At 37.1% G+C, this 12,842-nt stretch overlaps 1 protein-coding gene across 1 annotated transcript in view; it reads left to right on the top strand.

Annotated features, from left to right (window-relative positions):
* Positions 1 to 12,842, top strand: part of MSH3 (mutS homolog 3) — a 234,120-nt gene that overhangs the window by 72,462 nt on the left and 148,816 nt on the right. The window contains exons 9-10 of the mRNA XM_011995562.1: positions 6,791 to 6,903; positions 10,198 to 10,312. Of these exons, the coding sequence (XP_011850952.1) occupies positions 6,791 to 6,903; positions 10,198 to 10,312 (228 nt within the window). The remainder of the gene's footprint in view (positions 1 to 6,790; positions 6,904 to 10,197; positions 10,313 to 12,842) is intronic.

Raw genomic sequence — 12,842 nt, forward strand, 5'->3', positions numbered from 1 at the left:
GAGGCATATAATTATCTCTCTTCTTGTGAATTGAGTAGTCATTGATACTCAGTAGTGATGAACAAGTCTTGCTTTTTAAAGTGTCGTTATGAACCCAAGGATTTAAACATATCTATGTGTTTTGGCTTCATTGCAGTTGTTATTCTTCCCAGTGCTCAAAATGGCCTGTTACTGGGCAAAGAGAGTCTCTTCAAGTTGACTTCTGTGTCATTTTGCCATGATACTAGTAATCTTTAGTAGCTTTTTGGTGTAACAAGATAGTCTAGGCTCATCTTAAACATTTTCAGTCCCAGACCTGGAGTTAGTCATTTCTCCAGTAATCCCTCCCTAGTTTCTTTTAGTAGAAAATTGTATTTCTTTTTCTTTTCTTTCTTTCTTTTTTTTTGAGATGGAATCTTACTCTGTCACCAGGCTGGAGTGCAGTGGCGCCATCTCGGCTCAGTGCAACCTCCGCCTCCCGGGTTCAAGCAATTCTCCTGCCTCAGCTGCCTGAATAGCTGGGACTGCAGGCGCGTGCCACCACACCCAGCTAATTTTTATATTTTTAGTAGAGACGGGGTTTCACCATGTTGGCCAGGAAGGTCTTGATCTCTTGTCCTCGTGATCCGCACGCCTCAGCCTCCCAAAGTGCTGGGATTACAGGCGTGAGCCACCACTTCTGGCCCAAATAGACTTTTGTTTCAGAGATATACCACTGCTCCCAGCCCGGCCAGGAAATGGTATTTCTAAACCACAGCCTGTGCAACTAGGGAGTCTATTTATTGGATAGGTCAGACTATATTAAGAACTCATTAAAAAATACTTCTAGGCTGGGCACGGTGGCTCAAGCCTGTAGTCCCAGCACTTTGGGAGGCCGAGACGGGCGGATCACGAGGTCAAGGATCGAGACCATCCTGGCTAACCCGGTGAAACCCCGTCTCTACTAAAAAATACAAAAAAAAACTAGCCAGGCGAGGTGGTGGGCACCTGTAGTCCCTGCTACTCGGGAGGCTGAGGCAGGAGAATGGCGTAAACCCGGGAGGCGGAGCTTGCAGTGAGCTGAGATCCGGCCGCTGCACTCCAGCCTGGGCGACAGAGCGAGACTCCGTCTCAAAAAAAAAAAAAAAAAAAAAAAAAAAAAAAAAATTCCTTCTAATTCAAATTCAGGGCTAAAGAGTTTTTACTTAACTTTTACAGTCTAACATCTATATCTCCTTTTCCCAACCATGTTGAAAAGCCTGGTTCTTACGTAAGTACTCTGATTTTCTCATTTCAAATATCAGGTATTTAATTTGCTTTATCCCACATTACTGAATCTATATTATTAAAATTATATATTATAAAACGCCGTTCCTTTGGGTCTTCCGTTTCTTCCCCATTTATTTCACAGTTGTAATATATCTGCATCGTCAGAGCATATAGCCATTAGGTACTATACCGTCTTTCTTATAGCCTCCATTGAGTCTTAGTTCTCTAAGCAAATATGTAGTATATGCTCACCGTCAATTCTTATATCCATGTCTTTCTAGTAATTTTGGGTGTCTGAAATTTATTCTGTAGCATAGTTGTTCTTACACCTTAGTGTGCATTGGAATTACCTGGCAGGCTTGTTAAAGCACCGAGTACTGGGCCTCACCGGCAGATTGTCTGGCTCAGTACATGTGGGATGGGGCCTGAGAATCTGTGTTTCTAACAAGTCCCCAGGTGGTGGTGATGCTACTGGTCTGGTGACCATACTTTGGTTATAGCCGTCTGTGGCCTTTATACATGGAAGATTGGCTAAGCGTAAAATTCTTTACTTACAGTTTATTTCTTTGAGTATCTTAAATATGTTACTCTATTGTCTGTAGCATAAAACATTGCTGTTAAAGTTTGGCAACTCTGTTTTTCTTTCTTTTATAAACAACTTGTCCTTTTGGCTGGAAATAATTTTACTAGATTACTTATTGTGGTGGTCATTATGGGTTGATTTCCCCAGGTATGTGATGTGTTTTTTAAATATATAGTGTCAAGTTATTTTTCTGTTTCTTTGCTTTGCCCTCTTTGGCAAGTTTGTACCTTGGGAGCACCTTTTATAAACGTTTTAGATCTTCTTTGCCAACCTTTTCCATTTGTTACTTTCTTCCAATCTTTCAGATCTCCTTTTTCATTTCTTTTTCACTTTGAAAAAATTTCCCCCTTTCATTTCCTGCTTCTTATCTTTATTATCTGTAGTATCTATTCAGTTGTGTTCCTTCTAGTCTGTCCTTCATTGTGAGTTTTTCTTTTGTCTCTAATTCCTGAGTTCTGCCCATTCATTTCTGAGTTTTTCTAAGTCCAATTTGTTTTCTTAATAATGTTTTTAACTTGTTAGGGTTTTCATGTTTTATGGAGATGTCTAACATTCTATTGTCTGTAGAGATGTTATTGTGCTTATTCTCTTATTTCTTATAACTTTGGACAGGATTTGAGTTTGGTCCTTTTCTATTACTCATTTTTATGCAAATTCATTTTCCCAAACTTTTAGAGGAGGCGTAGGTTCAAAATAGCTTTTCTGACATCATAGTTCTGGTAGTGGTTTTTAACTCAAAGTATTATTTATAAACAATTCATTCATTTTTAAGTGTACAGATTACACAACTGTAGTGTAAGTGGTAGTTTTACACAATTTTGTAACCACTATCACAGTCAAGATGTGGAAGAATACTTTTACCCTCAAACTTTCTCATGTGCTTTTGCAGTTGGTTCCCTCCCTTCCCTTCACATCTGGTCCTAGGCAATTATTAATTTTCCACCAGTATATTTTACCTTTTACAGAATTTCAAATACAGGATATCTTACAGTATATATTAACATTTTTTTGGCTTGATTTCTTTCACAAAATACGGTATTTTTGAGATTCATTCATTTTGCTGCATACTGTTCAGTATTTGCAAATGTGACAGCTCATTTTCTCCTGGCTCTGTTCTGTAGTACTTTTGTCTTTTTAACAATTACCCTATTATCCCTTTTCTCCTCATTTTAGATTCTGTTCATAGGAGTTTTTCCTCAGTGTAAGATTTGTCCTAAAAAAGTGCTTTGCACCATTGGTTTTGTGAATTCATAGGGCCTAGAGTTCTCAAGCCCCTTCAGGCCTTACTGTGGACTCCTTGTAGTCACTATTATCAAATGTACAACCTGCACTCCCAATTTCAGCTCCTCAAAATATCCTACTATACTTTCCAGTGAGTACCTGGTTGCTGTTTTGTGTTGTTCCTGTTTTCCGATTGTTAGAGTTCTGTTGCTTCTGTCTGCTGCTTCTCACATGGTTGCTGATACCATTTGTGTCTTATTGTTCATCCCACCTGCTTGCATTTCAGGGTTCTTAATATCTTGAGATGCAGTCATAATGTAGTACATGTTATCTGTGGGTTTTAGTTTGGTTATTCTTTGTTTTTATAGCAGGATTTAGGGAGACAAAAACTGCTTGAATCTAACAAAAAATTATTTCAGTAAAATATTATATCAAGAAAAATACCAAAAAATTACAAATATGTGTTACATTGATGAAATGATACATTTTATTTCTACTTTTCATGATGTTGAGGGAGGGAGTGTTCTGCTTTTGTGATGGGGTATAGCCGTTTGTGTTTATGTATTTTCTGTATCTTTTACATATGTCTACCACATTATTGTCTGTTGTCTTAGATTGTAAACTAAGAAAGAGTGATTGATGCGTGGCATATGCCCATGAGAATTTGTTTAACTGTTTTTGTGAAGTAAAAACAAATATATACACTATAGATTTTCTGTCATAAATCCTTCTTTCTGAATTTTAACCTAGTTGTTAAGCAAAATAGGTAATAAAGTTTCACTATTGTGTATTTATTATAAGGTATTGTAATTGAACTTTTAAATCAACTCATACGATCTCCTTGCTCAGGAAGGAAAATGATAAAAATAGAAAAAAGCTTGCTTTATCTTTGTGCTGGGGATGGTTTCAAATCTTTTTTCGGTTTTCTGTAGAGACCAAGAAAGTGTTCTGCATAGGGAGCCAAAGAAAAAAATATTGAGAAACTTTCTAAATTATCTTAACTCAGTTGTTTATAGTATAGCTTTACAGACAACTTTTTATGTACTTAGATCATTAGATATACCTACATCAATATACATAAGATAAGCTTCCAAAGGAAATACCCTTTGCTTTGGGAATACTCTTTGTAAATACTCTTTCCTATCATCTACTAATTTTCATTATAGCACCAGTCTTTTATTTGTATAGGTCAGTGGTTCTTTAACTTTAATGTGCAATAGAGTCCCCTGATGCTGGGCCCCTCCCAACACCTGTTTCTGTTTCAGATAAAGACAAGAGAGAGGTATGTGTACATATCTAAGAGTGAGCACAACCAAAGCTATATAAAACCTTCATGGGGAAAATTACAGAACATTACTGTTGGATATAATAGACATGAATAGAGGAATATACCAGCTTTGATAATGTGATATCTCTAAGATGTTATTTCTCTCTAAATTAATTCATTACATATCAAATCAAAATACCAATAAGGGCTGGGTACAATGGCTGATGCCCATAATCCCAGCACTTTGGGAGGCTGAGGTGAGCAGACTGCTTGAGTCCAGGAGTTTGACAGCAGCCTGAGCAACATGGCGAAACCCCGTATCTACTAAAAATAGAAAAAAATTAGCTGGGCATGGTAATACATACCTGTAGTCTTAGCTCCTTGGGACTGATGAGGGAGGATTGCTTCACCCTGGGAAGTCGATGATGCTGCAGTAAGTCCTGATCGTACCATTACCACTGCACTCCAGCCTAGGCGACAGAGTGAAACTCTGTCTAAAAATAAATAAATAAAATAAAATAAAATAAAATAAAATAATCATAGCAAGTTTCTTGTGAAGACAGAAGATAAGTGAACCTAAAATTTACAAAGAAAATCAAAGGTCCAGGAGTAGCCAAGACAATCTTGAAGAGCAAGGTAGGGGCCTTGCCACTTTAGCTATAGATGCCAAGCCCTGGAAATTAAGAGACTGTGGTCCTGATTCAGAGATAGACAAAAAGATCAGTGGAACAGCATGGAGAAGCCAAAGACATATATAGAAATGCAATATGCAGTGAAAGTAACATTATAAATCAGCAGAGACATATGGATGCTCTCTAATTGCTACTTTGATCATTAGTTATATGGAAAATGTAATTGTATTTATAACTTCACACTATCCACAAAGATAAATTCTGGTTAATAAATTCAGAAAGCAGATCTTAAATTTATTAGAAAATATAATAACAAAATACTTAACTGCGGTTAAAATTTAAAAAGTACATATATCTTCATGTATAAATCTTAGAAATAGTGTAACATTGAGTCAATTTGTATGGTTAAGATAAAGTACCACTCATACAAAATGAAAAGCATGAAATGATACAGTTTTTTATAAAAAATGAAAACATGGTAATATACATCACATTCAAGATAATGTTTGCATCTTTTCTTTTACTAATTTTTTTAAAAAATTTGAGGCAGAGTTTCACTCTTACCCAGGCTGGAGTGCAGTGGTGTGATCACAGCTCACTGCAGCCTTGACCCTCCAGGCTCAAGTGATCCTCCCATGTCAGCCTTCCAAGTAGCTGGGACTATAGGCATGTGCTACCATGCCTGGCTGATTTTTGTGTTTTTTGTAGAGAGAGCCATGTTGCCCAGGCTGGTCTTAAACTCCTGAGCTCAAGCAGTCCTCTTGCCTTGGCCTCCCAAAGTGCTGGGATTACAGGTGTTGAGCCACTGTGCCTAGCCAGCGTTTCCTTCTGGAAATCGTAGAGGGATGTGATTAGGGAGGGATATGTGCAGGCTACAACTGTAACTGAAGTTTTATATTTTTAAATAAAAATGTTTTAAAGCAACATGTGACGAAACATTAACACCAAATGAATATCAAACAACAAAGAAATAGTTGAAGAAATTGTGGCATCTATATACTATGAAATATTTTTCAGCCATTAAAAAGAAAGAGTTGTAGCTAGGTCATTTTTATGGAGGGACTTTCAAGAATTATTAAGTGAAGAGAACAGGGCACAGAAATATGTTTATAAAATTATCTCAGTTTTTTAATATAGTAACATAATATATAATGAGCATATATTAGATATGCTTGTGTATGACCAAAATATGAACATGAAAAAATATGGAGAGATTCATTCTAGGCTGTTAACATGAGAGATAACAGTCATGGGAGTGAGGTGCTAAAGAAAGAAGAGAAGGATGAAGGAGTAGGGAGTCAAGAAAAATAGGAAACGAAAATGCACTAACCCAGCATAATATGATTTTGTTTATGTACTCAGGCAAATTTTTATACATATTTTTAGAAGGACTGTAGAATCACTTTAAAGAGTGAGAGTTAACCTAATTTACTATATTTGACTGGAGACTGTGATAGAAACAGATTTAGCAGAAAGTCCCTCAAAGAAAGAGTTACTCAGTGCCGTATTCTGTGGCTAGAGTATTTAAACAAATAACGTAATCAAATCGAAATGATGCTTTTCAGTTTTTCTCCCTTCATATTTAGTAACATAATGGACCCTAATTTCAATGAGTTTTTCTTTTTAAATAATGATAAAGAACTCACAATGTGCTAGGTGATATAAAATAGCAGTTAATAAAAAGTATTCATTTTAATATTTTATGAAATAGAGCTTTTTGGCAGAGAAACTTTAGCTCTTTCTTTCTCCTTCTTCAACTTGGGAAAGAATAAGGAATAAATATCTTTTTTCCAAGACCTAAATACCAGCATTTCATGATAATAGACAAGTTATCTTTGAAATTTTCCTTTTTTCTTTCAGTGTGCAGGATGACAGAATTCGAGTTGAAAGGATGGATAACATTTATTTTGAATACAGCCATGCTTTCCAGGCAGTTACAGAGTTTTATGCAAAAGACACAGTTGACATCAAAGGTAAATATTTTCCCTGTAGGTCCTGAAGTTGAACTGATTGGAAATTTGGATAAAGGCATGAGTATGATTCTCAATTTAATGACGTCTAGGTTGTTACTATAAATATGTGGGAGAAGAAGATCTCACTGTTGTTGTGCTCATCAGAAACACTATTGCACTGCAGTCCCAGCTACTGGTTAGGCTGAGGCAGGGGAGGATCACCTGAGCCCAGGAGTTTGAGGCTGCAGTGAGCTGTTATCACGCCATTGTAGTCCAGCCTGGAGTGAGACCCTGTCTCCTAAAAACAAAAAGAACCATTGCAGCTTTTTAAAAAATTATGACCAGCTAGTAACTTGATGGTTTTGACATATTCATTACAGTAGAAGGAGTTTTTGACCATCTTTCCTTTTTGCTTATCTTTAAAGATGGTTCATTAGTATCTTTGTATTTTGTAGGCTGTTTGGATGACAAATATTCTGATGAAGACTAGCATTTTGAAATGTTGATTGCCAAAATTATAACACCAGAATGTTAGTGACAGGGTTGAAATATGTTAGGTAATCATTATTTGTCTAATTCACATGTCCACAGTCAGGCATTAATGCTTACTTTCATTTGTACCTCACATTCCTGCCAGTTCAGCTTATGTTAGGGTCCATTTTGTGGATGGTGAGGTGAATAGACATTTTCCCCCTTGGCATAAACTTGGCTTCACTCTGATCTTCATCAGACCCCATATGGAGGAAATTTATCCCTGTCACATGCTAGAGAGCGTTCGTCATCAGCTCCCGATCACTGCTCCATTTAAACATCAGTATCTGGTTAGCGTTTCCTTGCATCTAGGCATCAGTGTCTTGTTAGCATGTCTCTTAATTTCATGATGCCTTCGTCAAATTGAATCAAGTGTCTGAGCATGTATCCTACTTCTTTTTATTTTTTTCGATAAGGTCTCACTCTGTCACCCTGGCTGGAGTGCGGTGGCGTGATCTCAGCCCACTGCAACCTCTGCCTCTTGGACTCAAGCAATCCTCCCACCTCAGCCTCCCAAGTAGCTGGGACTACAGGCATGCACCACCACACCCAGCTAATTTTTGTATTTTTTTTATAGAGGTGGGGTTTTGTCATGTTCCCTAGGCTGGTCTTGAACTCCTGGGCTCAAGCGATCCTCCCACCTCAGCCTGCCAAAGTTGCTGGGATTACAGGCATGAGCCACCATGCCCAACAAAGTGTACCCCACTTCTAACACCAGTATTCAGTATTACCAGGGGGTCATCTTATGTTCAGCTAAAGACCTGATTAAATCCCAAGACTACGATGACCCATTCGTGGTATCAGATTTACTTAAAAGACATGGGCCAGAAAACACACCTTGCAAGTGGAGCTTGTGTTCCCCTTAGTGGGATAGTCCTCACAGCAGTCTTTGTGGCAGTGCCCTGGAGAGTAGTATGAAGGAAGGAGACTCACATCGAGTGAGCATAAGCGCCACCCTGGCTTAGAAGCTCCATGCCCTTGAGGAGACCGTATTTCTTGCTGCAGTCTCTGCAGAAGACATGCCCGGTTGCAAAAGTCAGTGCACTGAGAGAAGGCCAAAGCTCTGAAGTCAGGTATTTATAATTCTTCTCAGTCCAGATATAATGTACTGATATTTGGTCATTTTTACCACAGGCAGTGCTACTTCTAACACATTGATACACCATCTTAATCACATTTTCTGGGGAACAAAGCTAGAAAGTTAAAAGAAAATAAAATTCTCAGTGGAACGGAAAGGTGTTGTTAGCACTTCATTTACACTCTGGTTTTATAAACACCTGTAGTTAATAAGATATTTTATATTACTGATTTGTAGAGAACATCTTGTAATATATATATATTTTTACTTTTAAAAGTAATTAATGCTTATTGCAAGAAAGTCAAACAACATAGTCGTATATAAAGAAAAAAGTAAAGTGCCTGCCCTCAAACTTGTCCTCTGCCCTTGCCGCTTATATGTCGGAGGGATTATCATTAAAATTTGGCATATATCCTTGTGTAAAAATCCACACATCCACACATAAATGTACACACATAGTTCTCTGTATTTGTTTATCATAGCTGGGATTTATTCGTTCAGCTAATTTTTTTGAATGCTTATTTTATATGCGAGGCATTGGGCATACAATAAGGAATAAAACAAACAAAAATTCCTGCTCTTTTGGAGTTTACATTCTAATGGTGAGAGATGGACAATAAAGTAAACTAGTGTGTTAGAAGGTGATATATGCTATGAAAAAAATAAGGCAGGGGAGTGGGTTGAACTTTTAAATAGGATGGTGAAGAAAGGCCTCACTGAGAAACGGCACTTGAACGAAGATTTGAATAGAGACTGAAGGAGTTAAGGGAAAAAGCCACATAGACGTGAAGAAACAGTATTTCAAGCGGAGACAACAGTAAGCACAAAATATCTTAAGGTAGGAGGGTGCTTGGCATGTTTAAGGAATAGCAAATAGTCGGTGTGCTGGAGCAGAGTAACTGATGGGAAGAACATTAGGAGGTGAGCTCAGAAATAAAGAAGAGATGGCAGGCAGATTGTGTAGGGTCACTGTAAGGACTTTGGCTTCTACTCTCAATGAGTTGGGGGAGTTGGAGGACTTTGGGGCAAAATAGTCTAATGATCTGATATACATTTTAAAAAGAATTACTCTGGCTGCTCTGTTAAGAATACCCTGTAGGGTGCAAGGATGAAGCAGTGAGACCAGATGGAAAGCTGTTGCAGTGTTTGTGGTGAGACATGAAAATGATCAGACAACTTTTTTCCCCCACTTAGCAACATGTTATAGATGGCCTTCTATATCAGTGCAGATAACTGGAAGTCATTCCATTTAGTTGGTACATAATAACCAGGATTTACCAAGCTTTACATAAGTACTATGCTGTTAATGTTGATTTAGGTGGCCTCTAGTTTTTTTAATACTCCAAAAGATTTTTCAAGTCACCTTCTTGTACACACATCCTCGACATGCAGTTTAGAGTATTTCTAGGCAAAAGGGATGTACATTTTATGTTTTGAAAAAATATCCTGTTCTCCAAAAAAGGTCCATTCCACCATCAGAAAAATGCCCTTTTTTTCCATGCCCTGGGTATTAGTAATGATTTACATTTCTCCAAAGGTCAATTTTAGGAGATATTGTCTAAATTAGTATTTCAATAACCATAAAGTTTTACTTAAAATTTGTGTTTCATAATGGTAATAAGTTAATGATTCTATTTATTACATTTTTGAATTTGATTAATTAAAAAAATTTTTTTAATAACAAGTTAATATATTCTGTTTTCTAGGTTCTCAAATTATTTCTGGCATTGTTAACTTAGAGAAGCCTGTGATTTGCTCTTTGGCTGCCATCATAAAATACCTCAAAGAATTCAACTTGGAAAAAATGTTCTCCAAACCTGAGTGAGTGATTCCTCCAAAATTACAAAAAGGGGGAGGCTATATTATGAACATTTCTTAAATTGAATTTGGTAGTACTATACTTAGAGAAGCTTGCCTGCTATTGATAGAATACTAGGGTGCAAGGATGAGCTGTTTGGTATTGTTGCTGAAGAATATTAAAAATATATTGATAGAATTCTGGCAAATAAATTGTATTCATGGTAGCTATTTGATATATTATGGTTTTGACTACAAAACTGTGCTTTATACTAACTGGATCCAGAAATAGTATTAAAAAGCATTCATAAAATTTTACCACCTTTCTTATTCTTGGTTTCATTTCTTATTTCATAGACCATAAAGTTAGAGAGAAAAGGGCCAGCTGCTAACACAGCTTTTTACAAGAGTGATTAACTGTGGATTTTGGAAATTTAAAAGCTCACAATTGACATTCTAGGAAAATACTTGTTTAATAACCAGTGGAACAGAAAAAAGTAGTAGGATACTTTTCTTGTCTTTTTACATTCCGCCTTCACCAGCCACTTGTCTTTGGCTCTGTCAAGAATCACCCTCCATTATATTGATCCGGGATACATCAGCTCTGTCCCATTCTAGAAGGTGGGAGGGGAGATGGGTGCTATCTCAGCAAAATGACAGAATATAAATTAACTAGGAAACAAGGAGGTGGTGCTGGTTCAAGGTTGCTGGAGAGAGTCAAAGAAAGGCAGGTTCCTTGGGGTTCTTTTTGTAATGTCTTTGATGTGTGTTCTCCCGTCTGGTACTAGAACAGAGTATCATTTCTCTGGAAACAATTTTATCGTATTTAAAAGCAATCTAAATGCCCATCAGGGATCTTTGTGCTATATTCATGCAATGTAATGTTATACAGCAGTGAAAATGAATGAACTAGAGCTATTAATATATGACCAATACTTAAATTTCATGAACAGTATATTAAGCCAAAAATAAAGTTGCTGAAGGCCACACAGTACCTACCATTATATGAAGTTAGAAACATGTGAAATCATACTCTATACTGCTTAAGAATATATATGTACTTAGGGAATAAGTGAAAACATGCAGGGGAGTGACAGAAAATTCAGAAGCAGGGTTTCTTCCAGGAGGAAGAAGGGAAAGGAGTAAAGATTGGGGATGGATGTGGCATAGTGGAGTTCAACTGATGTTTCATTTCTGAACCTGGGTATTGCATTAATCTGGACATTTTTTAGTGTGGCCAAAATGTTTTATTTTAAAACGTGTCAGCCCAGCATTATACCCTCATTGGATTCTACTTTAAGCTCCAAAAATAAACTTATTAAAGAGATCAGTCTATATGGTTGGCTGTGTTGGGGCTTTTTAAAAAAGGGGTGACAAGCTACCTACCAGTTTGACTTGTTAATGATAGGGACCCTGTAAGTGAGGTAGAATTAGTGATAAATAGCTTGCCCATTAAGACTTGTGTTTCTGTTCTATATCACCAAGCAAAGAAGTATTAATGTTGGAGTAAGGAAACTAACTTAAAAATCAGGCCCTGGTGTGTTCAGAAGCAAATGAATTTGGACCTGGAAAGATGTGTCCTCCCCATATAGATATATAGATATATATATATATATATTTTTTTTTTTTTCTTTTTCTTTAGATGGAGTCTAGCTCTCTTGCCCAGGCTGGAGTATAGTGGTGCGATCTCAGCACACTGCAGCCTCCACCTCCTGGGTTCAAGCAATTCTCCTGCCTCTGTCCCCCGAGTAGCTGGGATTACAGGTGCACGCCACCACGCCCAGCTAATTTTTTTGTATTTTTAGTAGAGACAGGTTTGGCCAGGCTGTTCTTGAACTCCTGGCCTCAAGTGATCCGCCTGCCTTGGCCTCCCAAAGTGCTGGGATTATAGGCGTGAGCCTCTGCGTCTGGCCTGTCTTCCTCATATTTAATTCAAAGTAAGAATAATACCAAACAATAAAACAAGATGTCTATATATACTGAAATTAAAATAGCATCTTTTCAAATTACCTGAAGGTTAACCTCTTGATAAATTGAAAGAAGCTGAACTTTTTGCCTCTTAAAATTGATGGTGGAGGATGGTCAGGAAACTGGCTCTACTAGTGACTTAGTGTATGATATAATGTACCTGTTGGGTACTTCCATGGAGCCAAAGCCAAAAGACATAAAGTGCTCCCCTTTGTATATATTCCCAGCATCCAGCATAAGCCTGGCACCTAGTAGGCTTTTATTATGTATTATTATTATTATTATTATTATTATTATATATAGTATTAATACAGGATTAATGAAAGAAGGAAGGAATTCTTTGTTCTGTGAGGGTGTATTTCACTGGAAATTGCCAAAAGGTCATTGGAAACCAAGATTAATTAATGAAGATGGTGATCAAACTGGTACTCTAGTTTTGCTTAAAAACGAAATGTTGTGTTTATGAGTGGCATGTAATTTGACTCTGAAGATCATTCTAAAAGAGTAATTCTATAGTTCTTATATTTTGCAAAAATAATGTTGCTGCCTTTTTTTTTTTTTTTTTTTTGAGACAGAGTCTCGCTCT

Source organism: Mandrillus leucophaeus, unplaced genomic scaffold, assembly GCF_000951045.1.
Source record: "Mandrillus leucophaeus isolate KB7577 unplaced genomic scaffold, Mleu.le_1.0 Scaffold491, whole genome shotgun sequence".
Classification (NCBI taxonomy): domain Eukaryota; kingdom Metazoa; phylum Chordata; class Mammalia; order Primates; family Cercopithecidae; genus Mandrillus; species Mandrillus leucophaeus.